Below are 19,757 nucleotides of genomic sequence, written 5' to 3'. Positions count from 1 at the left end.
TTGCTGCTGTAACAAATTACCACAAACTTGGTGGCTTGAAAATCACAAATTTATTATTTTACAATTCTGTAAGTCAGAGTCTGGCATAGGTTTCCCTGGGCTAAAATCACAGGGTGGGCAGGGCTGTGTTCCTTTCTGGATGCTAGAGAGGAGAATCCATTTCTCTGCCCTTTGTATCTTTTAGCAATCACCCACATCCCTTGGCTTGTGGTCTCCCGCCATCTTTAAGCCAACAACATTGCATCTCTCTTACTGTTTTTCCACAGTTCTGTCTCCCTCTGAACACATATAAGAGAGTTTCTGGGATTTTAAGGATGCTTAATTATATTCCAGCTGGATATCCCAGGATAACCTCCCCACCTCAAGAACCTTAACTTAATCACACCTGCAAAGCCTCTTTTGTCATGTAAGGTAACATATTCATGGGTCCAGGGATTATGGACATCTTTGGGGATCATTTTTCTGCCCAGTACCGTACTAACAAGAAGAATGTTTATTATATAACATTACATGATAATAAATAATAGACAATACCCATTGAGTGTTAACTATTTGTCAGGCACCATACTAAGCACCTTTTAGCCATTATTTAATTTAATCTTCATGACAACCCATATGACATATGCAATAAGTTATTTCTATTTTAGAATAAGCAAACTGAGGTTTTGTCTACGGCCACTTCCAGTGGCAGAGTCAGAAAACAAACTCAAGTCTCTGTGACCTCAGAGACATCTCTACTTGTATACCCAGTGCCATAATCACTTCAAGTCTTTAGTATCACAGGACGAGAAGTTTTATAATTTTTATTTTATGGGTATATAATGTTCCAGTAAGTGAATTTACCATTTACTTAACTATCCCCATATTTTTGGATATTTAAGATGGATGCCATTTCCTCCAAAATCATAAATAACCATATAATAGATATCATTGTTCACTTGGCTTTCTTAAACATTGGATTTTTTCTTAGTTACATCCTCAGGGTCATTGGGGTATGAACATTTTTATGACTCTGTAAACACATTGTCAAATGCCTCTCATAAGGAGTTATGCTAATTTATATGCCATAAGGGTAAATGTTCTATAACTGTTCTATCTAGGATAGAAAGAAGCCTCACGTTAGACTGGTTCTTGTTAACAAGGTATCTCACACAAAACAGTCCCATTGAACCTTAGTGTATAAAGAACTTTTAGAGCATAATCTAATTCAACCTCTTGCCCTCTTTTTAGGTATCCTATGTCACAGCACCTATCACACTGATAGTGATTGCTTCTTCCATTATTGCTTCTCATCCAAAAAAGTAAGCTCCATCAATACAGTGGGTCTGCCTTACTCATCTTGTTATTCTCAACTCGTAACTCAATGTTTGGCACATTGCAGCTGCTCAATATGTGTGGACTGCTTTCTTGATCAACCCAGAATCAGGAGTTTTTGTATGGTAAAATAAACACTGGAGTAAGAATCAAGAGACATAAATTGTAGTTTCAGACGTGCCGTAAGTACCTGTGACATGATTGTTCTATTCCTTAGTTTTTCGTTTGGAAATTAGATGTCTGACTACATGCCCTGTAAGACCATTTTCAGTGCTAAAACTCAATATGAATTTTAAGCCTGACCCCTGTGTTATACATCACAATCCTCCAAATATTTAAAAAACATGCAATATATACTTTGTTTTCTAAACCCTCAATTTCTTCAAGTTTTGGAGGGAGAGAAACTTGTAGCAGGGAATTATTTCTAGATCTCTCCTCTCTAGATAATCTTTTACTGGTACATCCTTGTCATTTTCTTTTTGTAATGTCTTATGCTTAGAACAATGGAATATTCTAGCTGCTGTTCAACAAGGGCAGAATGCAGATAATAGAATTTTTTATAAGAAATAAACTAGACTTTCATTTATGAGGTTCAACTTGTCTTAAGGGATTTTAGCAGTCACATTATATGTACTGCTTACTATTGTATTTTTAGTCATCTAAAACTTTAAAGAAGACTTTTATTCTTCTTAAGTCCTACTGTCTCTAGAACTTTACTAGGTATCCTTGAATAAGGAGATGTATGGAGGCACCAGTAAAAACCTGTCATTTTCTTGTAAAATAGAAACAAATTGGGATAGAGAGAGGAGATGACTTGCTTCTGGCACAGCATGGTCTTAGAGAGGGATGCTAACATGCTAAAATGTGAACACTTCAAGGCCAAGGTCCTTGATTTCTTTACCACTGCATCTTCAGCACCAAGAACAGTGCCTGTGACAAAAGGGAAGCTCAAAAATATTTGTTGAGTGAGTAAACGTTGGGAATCATCCCCTGAGGGTCTATTCCAGGCCCTCCCACTGTCTCCTGAGATCTTCCTCCAATGTTGGGAAGAGTCCCCTGTCATCCCCCAAGCAGCTCCCAGCCTGGCACAGATCCCAAATAAGGTCATACCAGACACACACCTCCTTGTATCTGGTAAAGCTTTAGAAAACAAAATGATGATACATCACTGGGTTTAGGTCCAATATTTGTCTGACTGTAAATAGGGCCATTAAGGAAGCTGCTATATAACTAAACAACTTAAACAATAACCTATCAATTCATCCAAACGTTACCTAAATAAGAAGCAAGAGGTTCATTCTTTTTGGTAGACTCAACTTTAAAGGTTGTGTTTTCAGGGATTATGATTTGATTGGCCTTCTGCATGACGACTGTTCCATTCCAATCATAGGCTCCTACTGCTCCAAGCATGACCCAGTCCTTGTATGAAAATAGAGAAAAAAATAATCTTTAATAAAAATGGTAAGAGCAAACACTTATACGGCATTAACAATGTGATAGGTACTGTTCAAAGTGCTTTACTTTGAACTTGTAATCCTCACAATAACCCTGTGGGCTCAGTGCCATTATTACCATCTTCATTTTACAGAAGAGGAAACAGAATGTAACTTACTCAAGGCTATACAGTACACGGAAATGTCAATAATCCTTTGTAAGGACCATGATGCCTTTTTTTCCATCAACTATGAATGATATATTTTCTAATCTTGCCTTTCTGCTTTATTGTGGGTACCAAGAATCCTAGGTCTTAATAATGGAATTCTAGCAAGACCCTTGAATACCTTAACACTAAGAAAAAGATACATCTTATATCTTTAAAAAATACATTAAATATTTCGTTTAGCCAGATATGTAATCACATAAGGCAGAGTTCACACTGTCTGCTTCACAATTATTAGTACAACATAATGAGCCACATAAGGTAACATGTTTTCCTAACAAGAAGCTTGTGAAATGCCATTTTCCTGTTTGGATTAGAAAACACCATCGTGGCCTGTGAGCTGCTCAAGCCATGAATTGCAAATTGCAATCGCAATGCCGATGCTGGGTGTTAGTTTGGGGAAGAAAATCTTGCAAAAAGATATTTCATTTTCTACCAAGTGGTCCACATACCTGTGAATAATGAGCACTGAAGCCGGTCTGAGACATTTCCATTTCAAAGGAAGCCGCTGACTGATCAGCTGTAGCTGTGACATAGGAAAATATCACCGTAAACAACTAGCGATGCCTTTTAGTGCACTGCTGACTTGCAGGACACAAAGACCTGGTAGAGTCTGTGGGCTTATCAACCAGAACCTCTAACATCTTAGGGCACTTTCAGCCATACATTTCTCAACCCTAAATTCCAAGGTAGGGCTAGGAAGATGACAGAGGTTAGCAGGAGAGCTCAAGTCTCAGATTCTTGCTTGCTGGCTTCCACATCATTGCAGGAGGAGTTTAGAAATCTCTATTTTTATGCATGCTGTGGATGCTCTGGTGCTTTGGATTCACATGGTTTAAGTTGAACTTACTGTAGTAAGAGATTTCTGTCTCACCCTCATGCCCTGGGAACCTCGCTGAGATATTAGGGTAAACTTCCTTGACATGTTACAAGGCTGAAAAAATTTCATCCATATATTTAAAGAGGTTTCTCAACTTTACCAGAGCCACCGCACTTCAGGCCAGAGATCCTCTTAGAATTCCATCGTTTGATAAAGGACGTAGGGATTCCAGTTTGCATTTGCTCTAAAGGCTGGCTGTGGCTTTCACTCACCGATCAGGAGGGGACACTTGACAGGACTTCTGGACAAATGCCATTCAATTGCACACTTTTAAAAAAATCCTGTACCTATTTTGAAGCTCTTTACTGAAATGCAGAGAAAATCCAGAGCATTTTATGGAAGTGTGCTACTCTCAAATTATTCTCAAAATATTCACAAGCCCAAAGCCACAATTTCCTTAGGGAATTGAGGGAATGTTGATTTACTTGTTTGCAGTAGGAAGTGACAGATTTATTTGGCCTTGAAGATAAGTTAAAAATAGCACATAATTTTAACAAAGTCAGCCTGCCCTTTCACTGAAGCATGATAATAATCAAATTTGTGAAATTAAACTTATTTACTAGTTATTTACTGGCATAAAATTGTGAACTAATACATCAGTAATTGCCTTTATATAGGGCTAGATTAAATGGGGAAATCAATCAAGAATTCAAGTATTTCGTTTTCATCTCTTGTCGAACAAATTGCCCGGTTAATGACTGAGATGCACTTGAATTTTTATTTAAACACTTATTTCAAGTCCTTGATGCTTTAAGGTGCTTTCTCACTTATCTTTGCAACATCAATAATAAGAATGCAGCAGGAGAAACCTGCATATTTCCAGCGTCTGCTTTGCCTGCAGCTGAGAACAGAGAGAAGGAAGCGATGTGACATTCTGCCTGCTGCACTGGCATTGTGGTAATAGCCTGTTGTAGGCCCCTCAGCTTCTTGCTGTCACCTGTCCTTGCACTGCTCACAGGTGTTGAACTAACCACTCTAACCACTGTGCATCCTTTGGTTAGGAATTTCAGCATTTCCCCCAGTGCTTGATGGGAAGAGAGATATTAGACCATTTTCTGACTTTATTATGCAAGTCCCTGGCATGGTTGCCTCACTAGGTGGTACTGTCCTTGGCAAGTAGGACTTTCATAATTGCAGCAATCGATCACTTAAAGATAAATGCTGACAAAATGGAGATTTCTGAAGTAACAAGGAAATGAAGTCTTTTTTGATCTTATTATGAAAATATAAGAAATAATCTAGTCAAAACACTGCTTTTTGTTAGCCTTGATAGTGCAGCAACAAAGACATGGAAGACATTTGAAATCTGTGGAGATCCTTAGGAAACGATTAAAAAAAATAAAGAGACATCTTACAGTATTTGGGCTTTCCAATGTGTAACTTTTAACCCATAGTGTGGTTAGGTTAAAAACAATTTGAAAATGTCATCTTGGGCATATTGAGCCTCCTCCCTTCCGCAGCTGATGTGGCTTCATTTCTGCAAGTCTCAGGTTATATTTACACAATTACTTAAGATTTAGAAATGGCACTATTGTGTTTAACTATCTAAGGTAATTGATGGAGGTTGGATGTGTTGTTCCCTCCAAAACTCATGTGGAAATTTGATCCCCAATGGGGCAGTGTTGGAAACTGATTGAGTCATGGGGGCAGATCCTTCATGAATGGATTAATGCTCTCCCTGGGGGAGGAGGGATTAATGAGTGAGTTCTTGCTCTATTAGTTTCCATGAGAGCTCATTGCTTAAAAAAGATCCTGGCACCTTCTCTCTCTCTCTTGCTTCCTCTCTCCATGTGATCTGCTTGTACCCACTGGCTGCCTGCCACTTTCCACCATGAGTAGAAGCAGCCTGAGGCCCATGCCAGATGCAGCTGTCCCAGAATCATAAGCCAAATAAACCTCTTTTCCTTATAAATTACTCAGTCTCAGGTATTTCTGTTATAGCAACACAAAACGGACTAAAACAGTAATTAGGTAATTTTTAAAGAAATTATCTATACAGATTGTTTCTATCATATCTTGGCCCATGTTATTAAAAATTTAAAGTGTGCCATGACCTGGAAGGCCTTGTATGTTTTTTTTAAGGCCAGCCAAGCTCATGATCTGGCCTATTGATAAATGACACCATGATAGCTGTTAAGAGACCAAAGCCACTAAAAAAAATGACTTGTACACAGAACACAGGGCAGCTGAGTTCTTCAGAAGCAGCTGCGACTGCAGACTGATAAACAATTCAAGAGTTCTGTTTCTAAAGGACAGGGGGAAAGGATCCAGGGCAGAAGAGAGCCAGAGAAATTCAGTCTGGCTGGGCTGCACATCCCCATCGTCTCTAAATCATACTTTTAAAGTACTGATCGTGACCCAGTCATGAAATCGACAGGGTGAGGAAAGCCGGCATTTTTTTCATTGAAAGAAAAAAGAGCAGGATGAAAGAGATGAGAATCTATCACAGTGCATCGCCTATAATAAGAATTATTTTGTGAACCTTTGTTCTATTTTTATATGTATATATGTGTGTCCACTGGGTCACAAAGCAAAATGTATTTACTATCGTGAATCACTCAAAAAAGGTTTGAAAGCCATTATTCTAAATCATTCTCTTTCCTTTCTATACATTTGAATATTCTGTCAGTCACTTTTCTGCATTTTCCCAGCCCTTGATGCTCAATCAAAATGGCCCACCCGTTTTCAGATATGTCTCTTTCCCATTTTATCTTTCTGTTTTCTATTATCAGGTCATATCAGGGAGACTGAAAAGGTGCTTTTAAATTTCTACTTTTAAGATTCAGAAACAAAGTTTTCATTGTGTCCTCACAAGGATAGAATCAGTTAGATTTGGATGCAGTATAAGGGCAAAAAAATTCCTTGACGGTTTCTCCTACCAGGTAGAGAAAGGGGGCATGTTCTCTAAGACTGCAGATCATCAAAGAACGTGAAGACAGAGGCTATGCCAGTTTGTACGGCATAACAATTCTGAAGACTTGTCAGGAAAGATCAAGTTCCCCAGTGATTTGTTAGTTGACATCCCCTACCTAAGGCAGAGCAGGAAAACCAATGTTCATTAACCTCAACAGCCAGTCACCATTGAAAAACCAAAGAGAAATCTACAAAGAAGTAACATGATTTAGAAAATTACAGTGAACCAAAGTTTCACTGCCATGGGACTTGAGGCAGAGGAGCAAAATAGGAGAAAATAAATGAACAAAGAAATTATTGCATAAGAACACTCTCACAGCAGCCCAAAGTGAAACAAAGAAACAAATTTAAAAAAAAAAACAAAACTTGAGCTATTGTCTCCATATTCTAAACCCGTGTCACAGAAAAGGAATAAAGGCACATTTTTTGTTCTCGCTTGTCTTTGTTGACCACTGTCTTTATTGGCACTCATATCAGCACTGCCATGCCCTTGCAAAGAGAGCCTCCAGCAGACATGGTGCTGTGTGAAATACTCATCTCAACCACAGATTTATACAAAAGGGCATTGTTACATGCTGGCAATTGCACACAGTAAAATGTATTAGTGATGTGTTAAAAATAAATATGCAAAACCCATTTACACTGAGATTGAATTGTAGAGAGAACACGCAGGATTAAGAGAAATAGTTATACCTTCCAGGGCAAATATTCTTTCTCCCAGAGCTTTAACAATAGTGACTAGAGCCAATTCATCAGAGACGTTGAAGAAATGCTTTTCAGTGGGCTCACTTGCAATTGATTTTATCTCCTCCACAAATTTTTCAGTGCTTAAATTTCCTCGGTTATAGCTGCCAAGAATCTAGGACACAACAAAAATGGCAAGAATATATTTTAAATTCTATGTGTTAAATAAGGATCTCAAGCATTTTTTTCAGTAAACAAGAGAGCATAACTTAGCATAATGCAATTTTTATGTACTTCCATGTTTGTAGAGGAGTAATTTTCAGAATACATAGATTCCCTAATATTTACTGTTACATGAATACTGCAATTGGTGCAGGAAAGTATAAAGGACAATCTTGCATGTGTGTGAAAATTTCTTCTCTTGCATTCCTGAGTCTCTGTTTATTAACAGCTAGATCCTTAAAATCTGACAGTTTAAAAGTAATGCTACAGTTTCTGAATGTCTCTGATATTATTCCAGCTAGTGACATCACCACCCGCTGGCAAAAGCAATAAGCAAGTGAGTTGCTTGATTTAGAATGGGCAGTTCTTCCTGAAAATCGTACCATGGAACAGTCTAACACATATATATTTTAGACAGATATTAGACTAAGTAGTAATCTAAGTTGGCAATCTAGAAAATAAATAATTCAGGCATTCTTGTTTGAAACCAAATGCTGAAGACAAAGGCATTTTTTTTTTTATAGAGAGGAGAGAGAGGCAGGAATTATCTGTTATAGTTAACCACAACTATTTAGAGGTCTAAGCAGGTTTTCTCAAACATTTGTTTATTTTTTTAAGTAAGGTTTATTGAAACATAATTTTTATACAGTAAAATTCACCCTTTTTAGATGTGTAATTCTATTAATTTTGACCAACTGATATAGTTGTGTTACTATGATATTGAGGTCTAGAATATTTCCATCACCCCCAAAAGTTTCCTCTTATCCCTTCCTCCCCTTGTCCACCCCTGGCAACCACTGATGTATTTTCTGTCCCTACAGCTTTGCTTTTTCCAGAATATCAGATTTAAGGCATCATATAGTATGTGCCTTTTTATGTCTGGCTTCTTTCACTTTGCGTAATGTTTCTGAGAGTCATCCAGGTTGCTGCATCTACGGGTAGTTAGTCTTTTTTATTGCAGAGTAAGACTCAATTGTATGGATGTACCACAATTTATTTATTGAGGACATTTGGGTTGTTTTCAGTTTCAAGATATTATGAATAAAGCTGCCATAAATAGTTGCATATAGATCTTTGCATGGACATATGTTTTTATTTCTCTTGAGTAAAGACCTAGGAGTGGAAGTGCTGGGTCATATACTAAATGAATGTGTAACTTTATAAGAAACTGCCAAAATGTTTTCCACAGTAATTGCTATATTTTACCACTCCCACTGCAACGTATGAGAAATCCAGTTGCCGTTCATTCTTGTCAACACTTGGTACTGCCAGTTTTTTCCTTTGTTCATTTGTTTCAGTTTTAGCAATCATATTGGTGTGTAGGGGCATACTATTTAATTTGCACTTCCATAATGACTAATGATGTTGAGAATCTTTCATGTGCCTATTTGCTGTAGTACTTCTTCTTTGGTGTTGTGTCTGTTCAAATCTTTTGCCCATTGGAAAAAAAGGGAGGAGTGTTTATATTCCTTTTATTGAGTTGTAGGAGTTCTGTATATATTCTGAATACAAATACTTTATGTGATTTGCAAATGTTTTCCTCTTGTCTGTGGGTTGTCTTTTTCTTTTCTTAGTGGTAACATTAGATAAACAGAAGTTTTAAATTTCTATGAAGTCCAATTAATCTACTTTTCTTGTAAGGTTTGTGCTTTTTCTGCCTAAAATTTAGTTTTCAAAGTAAAAATTTCTTTCTTTTGTGTTGATGGCATAATTTCATTATCAAAAATAATTTTCATATTTTAATTACATCACATTTTTTCTATGCATGACATTTAACACATTTCTAACGTAAACATTTCTTAAAATTTAGTTTTTAATAAGAAAATGTTCAAGTTAATGAAAATGTTTTAAAAACAATATGTAAATTAAAAAATGCAAAAAGGTAAAAATCCCCAATATGTAGATATGACCTAACTGTTTTTTAAATTGTACAACTATATGAGCATTAAGTGGAAAAAAAGGAATTTGTACTGTAGTTTCTTATTTTTTATTTCTATTAGGAGATTAGGTGTTTCTTCTTTTTATTTGCTTAAATGTATTCTTAAGGGATTTTTTTTTTTTTACAATAAAAACATCACTTTTGTAATAAGAAATAAAAGTTTGGTTTTTACCTCATTGCAAGTGTTACTTGAAGATTATTACTTTGGTTTTACTTTTATTTTTTCTTTTACTGTTCATGACACATTTATTATAATAACCCAAGTTAGAAACAATGCAAATGTCCATGAACAATAGACTACAAATTGTGGTGTATTATAAATGGATAATAATAATAAGAAAATAATGAATCACCAAAATCCAAAATATCATAAATAATAATTATGCTGAGTGAAAAGCTAAACATAAAAGACTATACACTTTCTATGATTTTATTTACATGAAATTCAAGAATAGGCAACCTAAGTAAGCTATGGTAATAGTTATATCAGTGGTTGCAATGGGGGGGGTATGTGTTAAAAATGAAAGACAGCACAAGGGAACATTCTGGGGATGATGGAATTGCTCTATATTTTGATTGAGGTATAAGTTATGAGGGTGTACAAAATTGTCAAAACTCATCAAATTGTTCACTTTGCACATACTTTTCACATTGAAATCTTGCATTTTGCTGTATGTAAATGAAACCTCTCTTAAAAAAGCCAAATGAACTATTGGGACAGGCAACAATATAGATGAATCTTAACAATATAGTATTAACTTTTATTTTTTTTTATTTGTATTTTTTTTGTCTTTTTTGTGACCGGCACTCAGCCAGTGAGTGCACCGGCCATTCCTATATAGGATCCGAACCCGCGGTGGGAGCGTCGCTGCGCTCCCAGCGCCGCACTCTCCCGAGTGCACCACGGGCTCGGCCCTAGTATTAACTTTTAAACGTTCCAAAATATTACATAGCATGACACCCTTTTTATAAAGTTAAAAACAATAAAACATTTTTAAAATTTATTTTTTCAGATATGTATAGACGCCAAAAGATGATTTTAGAAAAGAGAACAAGGAATGGTGAGTATAGGATTTGGGCTGATAGTTACTCAGCCAGAGGAAGGTGGTGGCAAACGTGGTCAGAGTTGGTTGTCAGAGAATAGAGTTAGTTCCCGTTTTGGGTGGTAGGTCCAGGGGAGCTTACAGTGTTATTAAAATAAATATACAGGTATAGTCATAAACACAAAAACAAATAAAGTGGACCATGCATTGACAAATGGTGAAAATGTGTCCTGAACCAAGAATCATGATTAACTCAATTTTTTGCCCCTGGAATCCAAAAAACGAAGGTAACCTCTGTGCTACTGTTTGATTTTTTTTTTTTTAGAATATCTGACTCTGAGAGGAGATAGAAAATCATAACCTCCAATGACCACAAAGATAGTGAAGTTTTCTAGCTTCGCTTTTCATTTTCCAATGATATTTAGCTTTGTCTGGCATCATTAAAAACAGAAAGCTCCATGGTGCCTTCAAAGGGCTGTTGCAAAACAGACCTCAAACACCCTTTTGTCCACTGTTCTGGACTGTGAAGGACAACAGACACATGGGCCTGGAGGCTGTCCCCCACCCCTCTCCTTGGAGCCTGAGGCTCCCCTGGCCACATCCCATGTCTACATATAATTTAAAAAATTTTTTATTTTATTTATTTATTTTTTATTTTATCAATATACAATGTAGTTGATTTTTCTGTTCCTTTAGCCATTCCTCCCTCCCCCCTCTCTCCCTCTTCCACCCATCAACATCATATCTGTTCACTTGTCTTAACAAGTTCAAAGAATTGTGATTGTTGTGTCTTCTTCCCTGCTCCCCCATTTGTTTGTGTATTTATTTATGTATTTTTAGCTCCCACAAATAAGTGAGAACATGTGGTATTTCTCTTTCTGTGCCTGACTTATTTCACTTAATATAATTTTTTCTAAGTCCATCCATGTTGCTGCAAATGGTAGTATTTCATTCTTTTTTATACCAGAGTAGAATTACATTGTGTAGATGTACCACATTTTCCATATCTACTCATCTGATGATAGATATTTGGGCTGGTTTCAACTATTGACTATTGTAAATAGTGTTGCAATAAACACGGGAGTACAGGTATCCCTTCAACATGATGATTTCCATTACTCTGGGTGTATTCCCAGCAGTGGAATAGCTGGGTCATATGGTAGATCTATCTGTAATTGTTTGAGGGACCTCCGTACCATTTTCCATAAAGGCTGCACCATTTTGCAGTCTCACCAACAGTGTAGGAGGGTTCCTTTTTCTCCATAACCTCACCAGCATTTATTATTCTCAGTCCTTTGGACATGTATTTTTTCTTAAGTTATATTTAGATTGGTAGATTAAAAACTGATATTTTGATTAAGAAGGGTACGTTTTTCACTTACATAAAGTTAGAAAAGAATTAAAATTATTGCTTAAATTGTTGCTGTTTATGATCTACAACAGGCTTATTTATTTGTACCATAAAATGAATGACTTAGAGCAATGACTGCATCACTATAATGTACACTAAATGTTAATGTGATAAAATGAGTCATGTGCCATCTAGTCAGGCAGTTGGTACATCAATTCTCAAATGTTCCTTAATAGAGAGAAGGTGGTAGATTTACTCCTGATTACTCCCCTTGCTTGAGTAACGCCCTTGTCCCTTTCTCTAGGGAATATCAGGGAGTAGCCGGAGTAAATGCTGTGTGTCTTAACACCAGAGGATTTCAAGCCAACTTTGCCCATCCTGTGCCCTAGGACCTCAGCAAGTGATTGGGTGCCCTTGCTTCTTGCTTAGCTCCAACAGCTGTAAAACGTGGATACAGGGGGTAACTCTAATATCTGTGAAGAACTTTCAGATGCTTTGAGGAAGGATGCTATGAAGGAAAACCGGAGGTGGTGCTAAGGTAATTGGTACACCGTTTAGGTAGCTTTTTGATTTTTGAACTTATTCTCCACTAGGATTTTCAGATTTTAGGTCGAAAAGTCGATACCAGGAGCTTACAAATTGCACCAGAAAACAAAAATTCAATTTACGTCTGCTTTTCTGAAAAGCAAGTGACAAATATCAGATGCTGTTTACATTTGAACTGAAACTACTGGCATTTCCCCCCACTTTGGCCGGTGGGTAGAGAGAATTCATGGAAAAGATGTAGAGAATTGTTCAGATTAGTAAGGAAAACCCAATGCCCACTGCTTTTATTATTTGAACAAATCCTCTGTCATATTTAAAAAGAATTATTAATATGCCTTCTTACAACAGGTTATCTTACCACATCTGGGATGTACATGCCCCAGAATAAGCACGGCAAAGGCAGGATTCCAGGGTACACTGTGTAAGAATTGTAGGTATGGATATATCGTGTTGATGTTTCATAAATTATTATTAGAGTCATGTCCTGATTCCAGCCTCCCAAATTTCAGGAAGAATTATTAATTAGCAGGGAATGTATTTATTACCTAGGATAGCTTCAGTCTCCTTCCTTCCTCCTCCCTTCCCTCTACCCCTCCTCGCTTTCCTGCCCTTCCTTCTTCTCTTCATCTTTCTTCCTCCTTCCCGCCTTCTCTTTTTCTTTTCCTATTTCTGTTCCTCTCTTTTTCTTGCTTTCCCTTCTATCTTCTCATGTCTTTTCTTCCTTCCTCCTCTTTTCATCTTTCCTTATTTCCTTCCTTCCTTTCCTTCAGTGATTGTTGAGTGTCTGTTGGGCCTGGCATGTGCTGGGCACTACGGACGTAGAAGGGGGCTAAGCCCAACCCTGGCCTTACAGAGCTTACCTTCAAATGGAGGAGTTTCTTCTTTCCAACCATGTTTGTGTAACTTTCATAAAATTACCATGATATGCACACAGCTCTTCTCTTCACACAAAAGTCTGCAAACCATCTCATCTAGCAATGTACTCACAGCTATGGAAAATCGCTGAATGTTTTCATCTTCACAGTCTTGGATGACCTTATTCAGTCGATGGTTGTCATGGGACTCCCCATCGGTCACAATAACCATGACTTTTTTAACTCCCCTTCGGGCACCCCGGGCTTCGGTGAATGCCTCCTTTCTGAAGTAATCACAGACAAAAGAGAGGCTGATAAAACACCACTTCAGGGTTAGACAAAGCGATAAACCAAACTACAACACCGAGAGCTCTGGGTGGCCTGGCGCTTCCCTCCAAGATCAACATCAACGCCCACTGTTCAAGCTGGGAGGCATCATGATCCTTATTTGTAACAGTTTTAGATTTATTCCAGATGACAGAGAGGTCAGCATTTTGCTAATCACCACAGATCCCACATACAAAAGGCAGCAGTATTTTACTCTTTGGAAACTTCAAAGGGAGGGTGTGACTGGAGCGCACATCAGGGTCAGTAAAGGTCAGATCTGTAAATACTCTCCCAGCCTCTCCTTTCTCTATAAACCCTACTTCTCCCACTTGACAGGCCTCTTTTCTTCTGCTTCCGGCAGAAGCTTTTGCTTGAGACCCTACTTCCGCCATACCTACTCTTGACATTCATAGAACAGCTTGGAAATCCTCTGATCTGAGGAGGGGAGATGAGAGGGAACAGAATATTGATGGGGCTGTGAGAGCTTGACAGTGTCCTGGGTATGGGGGGAAAGTAAGACATAGGAATAAAAGACTGCAGATCGCGGGGGTCTGAGTCAACGGAGTAGTCAGCAGGGTTAGGGGCCAAGGAGGGGTTGGGTTAGCTACGAAAGATTCGGTCTGAACTAGGTTTTAGAACACAGACTGCTGACGGTAGAGTGGGAGGAGGTGGCGTGCAGGGAAAGGAAAAATGCTACGACCTAACTGCAAAGAAAGGAATTTTAATTTAATTCAACAAGAATTTACGGGAAGAGATGGAAGATAGGGGAAATGGACAATTTTTGTTCCCCCCCAGAGACTCCCCCACACCCATTACTTTCTTTACTCAACTAATTTTCCTCTCCAGAGTCTTGGAAAAGATGAGTAATATTTAATTTAAGACTGACACAATGAAAGGACTCCCTATAAAGTTTTAAAAATTTTGGCATAAAGTGCAGCAATCATTGTACTGAATGGTCCCTTTAAATATTTTGCTTTGGTGACAAGGACAAGCAGTGATAGTTTGAGATATGCCAAAGAAACACCTCTCTTAAAGTAACATTTCAAATATTTCATACAATACACGTCAGTTGCACCATAGATAACATAGCAAATGTGCAATAGTAGGTATTTTTTGCCCAGAGGGAGAGGACCCTGGTGATGTGGACAAAGGAATTTTTTCTGTGATTATTCTTCCTTTAAAAGTACTTAAAGCAAATATGACAAGATATTGACAACTGTCAATTCTGTGTGGTGTATACACAGGATTTTTTTGTATTTTTTTAGATACTTTTTATTTGTCTTACATTTTTCAAAAGAGAGAGAAATGTTATTTTTTAAAAATTGGGGCACTGTGTATCTATCTCTGCCCTCTACACCTGACCAGAACTGAGTCAGGCTCCTCTGAGTCGTCTTCTAGACTAAGCTCTGACCTTGGGCTCTGTCCTTGGCCTACTTAGTCCACTTTTAGCAAGAATCCTGCTGAGTCAGTTTAGTGAAATATCCCCTATACTTGATATACCTGATTAAATTTCTCATCTTCCACCTTCCACATTTTACCACTTTGGCCTGCGATATTGTGATATAGTATGTTAAGAAAAATTTAATTGCTAGGCCATTAGGCTGAGACATCTCTAGTGCCTTATGTTTCTACCTAAGCAAACCAAAACCCAATTCAAGGTAAGCAGTAAAACAAAATTTAAATTTTATCAATCAAAAACCACCAACAAACCTCTAACTAGATACTTGCCACCAAATTATACCCAACTAGGCAAAGGCCTACCTGTAGCCTATAAAGTAATGTCTTTATTTTGTTTCCTCTGCATTCAGCTATAAAAGCCCACTGCTCATGCTTCTGGAGTGGAGCTTTCTGAACCTCTTCTGGTTCAAAGTGTAGCTGTATTCATGAATCATTCCTTGCTCAAATAAACTCTGCTAAATTTAATTTGTCCAAAGTTTTTCTTTTAACAAATAAGAAATATATATTTGATCTCTGCTCCTCATTCCTGGCAGAGAACTACTAAAACCCCTGTAATTTCTTGAGTGACAGGGGTGCTAGGTACACTTTTTGTTCTAATATTTGGTTTATAACCCAGCTTCCTGACAGAGCTCCCAATCCCTTGGAATTTCCTGGGTGATAGGAGCATTTTTTTTTCTAATGAGGTGACTCTTAGTGGGCTCCAAGGTGAGTTCTGGTCATCAAAAGGACCAAGCCATGACTAGAAACTCGGAACCGTGAACCCCAGTCCTCATTCTCCAGGAAGGCGAGAGGGGCTAGAGATCAAGTTTAATAATCACTCATGCCTATGTGATGTAGCCTCCACAAAAACTCCTGCACTATGGCGGTCAGAGAGCTTCCAGGTTGCTGAACACATGGAGAGTGTTGCTCCCCGAGAGGGCATGGGAGTTCCACCCCCCTCCCCATACCTTACCTAGGCATCTCCTCTATCTGGCTGTTCCTGAATTGTATCCTTTTATAGCAAATGGATAGTAGTAAGTAAAGCACTTTCCTGAGTTCTGCGAGCCACACTAGCACATGATCAAACCCAAGAAGGGGGTTATAGGAACCTCTGATCTGTAGCCAAGTTGGACAGAAATTGTGGGTAACCTGGAACCCCAGTGATTGCAATTGGCAACTGAAGTCAGAGGTAGTCTTGTGGGACTGAGTCCTTAACCTCTGGGCCAGGTGGCAGGGGGTGTGCACTAACTCTGGTTGGTATCAGAATTGAATTGAATTGTAGGATACCCAGCTGGTGTCAAAGAATTGGTCATGTGGGAAAACCCCCACACATCTGGAGTTAGAAGTAAAGTATTGAGTTCTGTGAGTGTACAAAGAGAAAAACAATTTGGTTTTTCCTACTGTTCACTTGCCTTCATCAAGAATCACAATTATTTGAAGTTGATACAACAAACAAACAGAAAGGACATGGTTGGGGGGGAGGGGGGGAGGGAGAAGGGAGGGAGGTTTTGGTGATGGGGAGCATTAATCAGCTACAATGTATATCGACAAAATAAAATTAAAAAAAAAAAAAAAAAGAAAAAAAAAAAAAAAAATAAAATAAAAAAAAAAAAAAAAAAAAAAAAAAAAAAAAAAGAATCCTGTTGAGTTGGTCTAGCAAGAAACCCCCTAGTCTTGATGTTTCCTACTAGTAACTTTCCATCCACTGCCCGCCACTCTGCTCCTTGGCTATAAATCCCCACTTGTCCTTGTTATATTTGAAGCTGAGCCCAATCTCTCTCCTCTACTGCAAAACCTCCATTGCAGTGGTTTTCTTGATGAATTCCTCACCATCTTTAACAAGTGTCATTTATAATTTTTCTTTAACATACTACACAAATAGATTTGCTGACTTCTTCATAACTACAAACAAAAGTGAAAACAGATATTAAAGGCTAGTCTTTAAAAGAAATTTGGACGTGGATGACACATGAGATTCAATGTTTTCTTGTAATTCTAATTCCGTAGAGGCTCTCCAAAACTTCCTAAAGCTCTTAAAGATCGAGATCAACACTGAACTAAATAAACATCAGCTAAAGGATGTGATTAAAAGACCTTTCTTAAAGAAAATCCAGTTGCTCTGAAACCAGGGCTGGCTTTATATAATGGAAGAGTAACCACTGACAGAATTACTGAGTATACCCTTCCTGTTTCAAATATATTTCTCAGCAAATTTACTTTGTCCCTGAAATACCAGTCTCCAGTGTCCTTTCTTGGAATTAAGCATGATCTCCCTGCCTGCTTTAAAAACTTAAAATATCCCAGGAGGGTCCCGTTCTTTGGGACAGGAGAATCCAGGCCTTACGATTAAATACTGTAAGCCTATTGATGGGAGTAAAACTGGGGATAGGAAGAAGGGAATACCAAAAAATATTTTGAGGTGGGAGTCACTGAAAATAGAGGTAAAGGATTCTAAAAAATTAAAAATATTGTTTGCAACTGGCCTGGCTTGAAAGGAATAAAAACAATTGAAAACGTGCTTAAACATAAAAAATTAATGTATGAGAAAAATACTTGGTAATATCACTGGGGACTTTTTATGTATATTGTAATCTCTTTGTCCCACAGCTGGACACTTTGAGAAACATGTTGGCAAAAACCATATAGGGACATGGTATTTAGAGTGGTATTTATGTAAGAGCCAAAGCAGCCAGAATATTTCTTCAGTTAGTTTTCAAAGATGAATATTCATTCTTAAGTGGTTGCCTTTGGAAAACGCACAGCTCCCCACAGGCTCAGAGCTTTGAAAGAACACTTTGATTTACTTTGAATGTGTGGTCACATATAGTCAATTATTGAAGAGGGTGCCTTCAGTAACCTAAACATGTGCACTCTTAATGAATGCAAATTAGTGATCCTATAGGCAGGTAAATGTAAAATTATCCCATCTGTTTGTGGTATTTTCTCTTGGGCCCCATATAACCAGAGCCACATGCTTTTTTTAACATTTGTGTGTCTAAAGCTGCATATGAAATTAAAAATTTGTTTAATATCCAACCCATTCTTTGGAGTATCTATGTTAACTACTCTAACCCTCTTAAAATATTGATCTTAGCAGGCAGGTGAAGGGAGAGCATGGGTAATTAGCTCTTCAAAATCAAGTGAGAGTCTACGAGTTGAAGACACTTAACAGAAGGATTCTTAACATTAGTCAAACTACTTACTAGATTTCCTATGATTTTAGTATCATTTAGTTTTGGGTCAGAAGCTTGCAAGCTTTAATGGTGATTAAGGGGAGAAACAGCAACAGGTAAGAATTGAATGAGATCAGAAAAAATATATGAAATAAAATGTTCTACATTTGTAAGAGAGGACAGTTCTGTAGACTCATAAAATGAAATTCAGCCACAAAGTTGGTTATGTGTTTACCACAAAAGAAACTGCAGAAGGGAAGGAGGAAAAGATGTAAATTTGAGGAAATTTAGAGAAAGTACGGAAAGAGAAAGAACATTAGCAATGATGAAATACTTTTCATTTCTTTCAATGTTTGCACTGAAAATAATTTCAAATATGGCAATATTTAATTTGTCCTCTTAAAAACTCTTATCTGAGAGTTTCAATAACCCTAAATCAAGTACTAAAACATATATGGACATACTAGAATATAAATATATTGAGTAGAAGTGGACTAATTTTTAATTCATTCTTTTAGATTAAGACTCCGAGAAGCTGAAAACAAAGAACAAATGGAAAAAAATATTAACTAATATTAAATCCTACTACCCAAGATCATGATGCAATTGACTACAATGGTTTTTTAAAATTGATTCTTCATCAATTAAATCCTTGATACCAGGAAAAGATCAAAAGGATGGTGAAATTTTATTATAGAAAAAGCTGATCCTGTAACTATTAGCTAATCTTCTGAATCTAATTTTAACCAAGCTGGCCTTAAATATTGCCATGGTAAACATTCAATCAACGCTCCAAAGTGTTAAATTGTGAGCAACTTATTTTGCATAGTATTTTACTTTGGTTTATTTTTTACCCGTATACCTTGCTGTGTCTATTCCAAGGGCTGTCATAGTCTGGCGGCCACCTCTCTGGACTATTTGATTTGCTGCAACAAGGACCTCTTCTGTTGATGAATACTTATTGAGGTTGAATTCATGCGTTATATTTTCTCCGTACTGCACAATTCCAACCTGAAATACCAAGCCACTGTGAGTTATGCATGTAGCAAAATTCCCTCTTCAATTTCTTCAGCTGAAACAAGTAGATTAGATATAATACATGGTAGTCTTTCAGATGAGTTTAAGAATCAGTATACAAATCCTTCTACTTTGATAACAATAATCATGGCTATTCTGTGGATATTCATATACCAAAGAACAAAAATAAAAGCGCTGTTATTAAACTTCAATGATTGGTTTATCTGTTCAACAGTTTTTACAGAATGACACTGGTAGGCCTTGGGGGTAGAATATGAAACACACTGGCATGGTCTTTGCCTTCATGAAGTTTCTAAGTTAGAGGTAGAGAGAGATTAAACACAAGGTCATTCAAATGCACCTACAATTGCAAACTGTGAAAAGGGCTGCATTAGAA

The 19,757-nt window shown here is 37.4% G+C and overlaps 1 protein-coding gene across 1 annotated transcript in view; it reads right to left on the bottom strand.

The window, feature by feature from the left end:
- Nucleotides 1-19,757, bottom strand: part of ITGA1 (integrin subunit alpha 1) — a 97,235-nt gene that overhangs the window by 44,946 nt on the left and 32,532 nt on the right. Inside the window, exons 7-11 of the mRNA XM_063087590.1 lie at nt 19,206-19,354; nt 13,540-13,690; nt 7,461-7,626; nt 3,427-3,500; nt 2,589-2,733 (exon numbers count right to left, since the gene is read on the bottom strand). Of these exons, the coding sequence (XP_062943660.1) occupies nt 2,589-2,733; nt 3,427-3,500; nt 7,461-7,626; nt 13,540-13,690; nt 19,206-19,354 (685 nt within the window). The remainder of the gene's footprint in view (nt 1-2,588; nt 2,734-3,426; nt 3,501-7,460; nt 7,627-13,539; nt 13,691-19,205; nt 19,355-19,757) is intronic.

Source organism: Cynocephalus volans, chromosome 2, assembly GCF_027409185.1.
Source record: "Cynocephalus volans isolate mCynVol1 chromosome 2, mCynVol1.pri, whole genome shotgun sequence".
Taxonomy (NCBI): Eukaryota; Metazoa; Chordata; class Mammalia; order Dermoptera; family Cynocephalidae; genus Cynocephalus; species Cynocephalus volans.
Note: the sequence above shows the minus strand (reverse complement) of the source record. Positions and strands in the feature narration are given on the sequence as shown.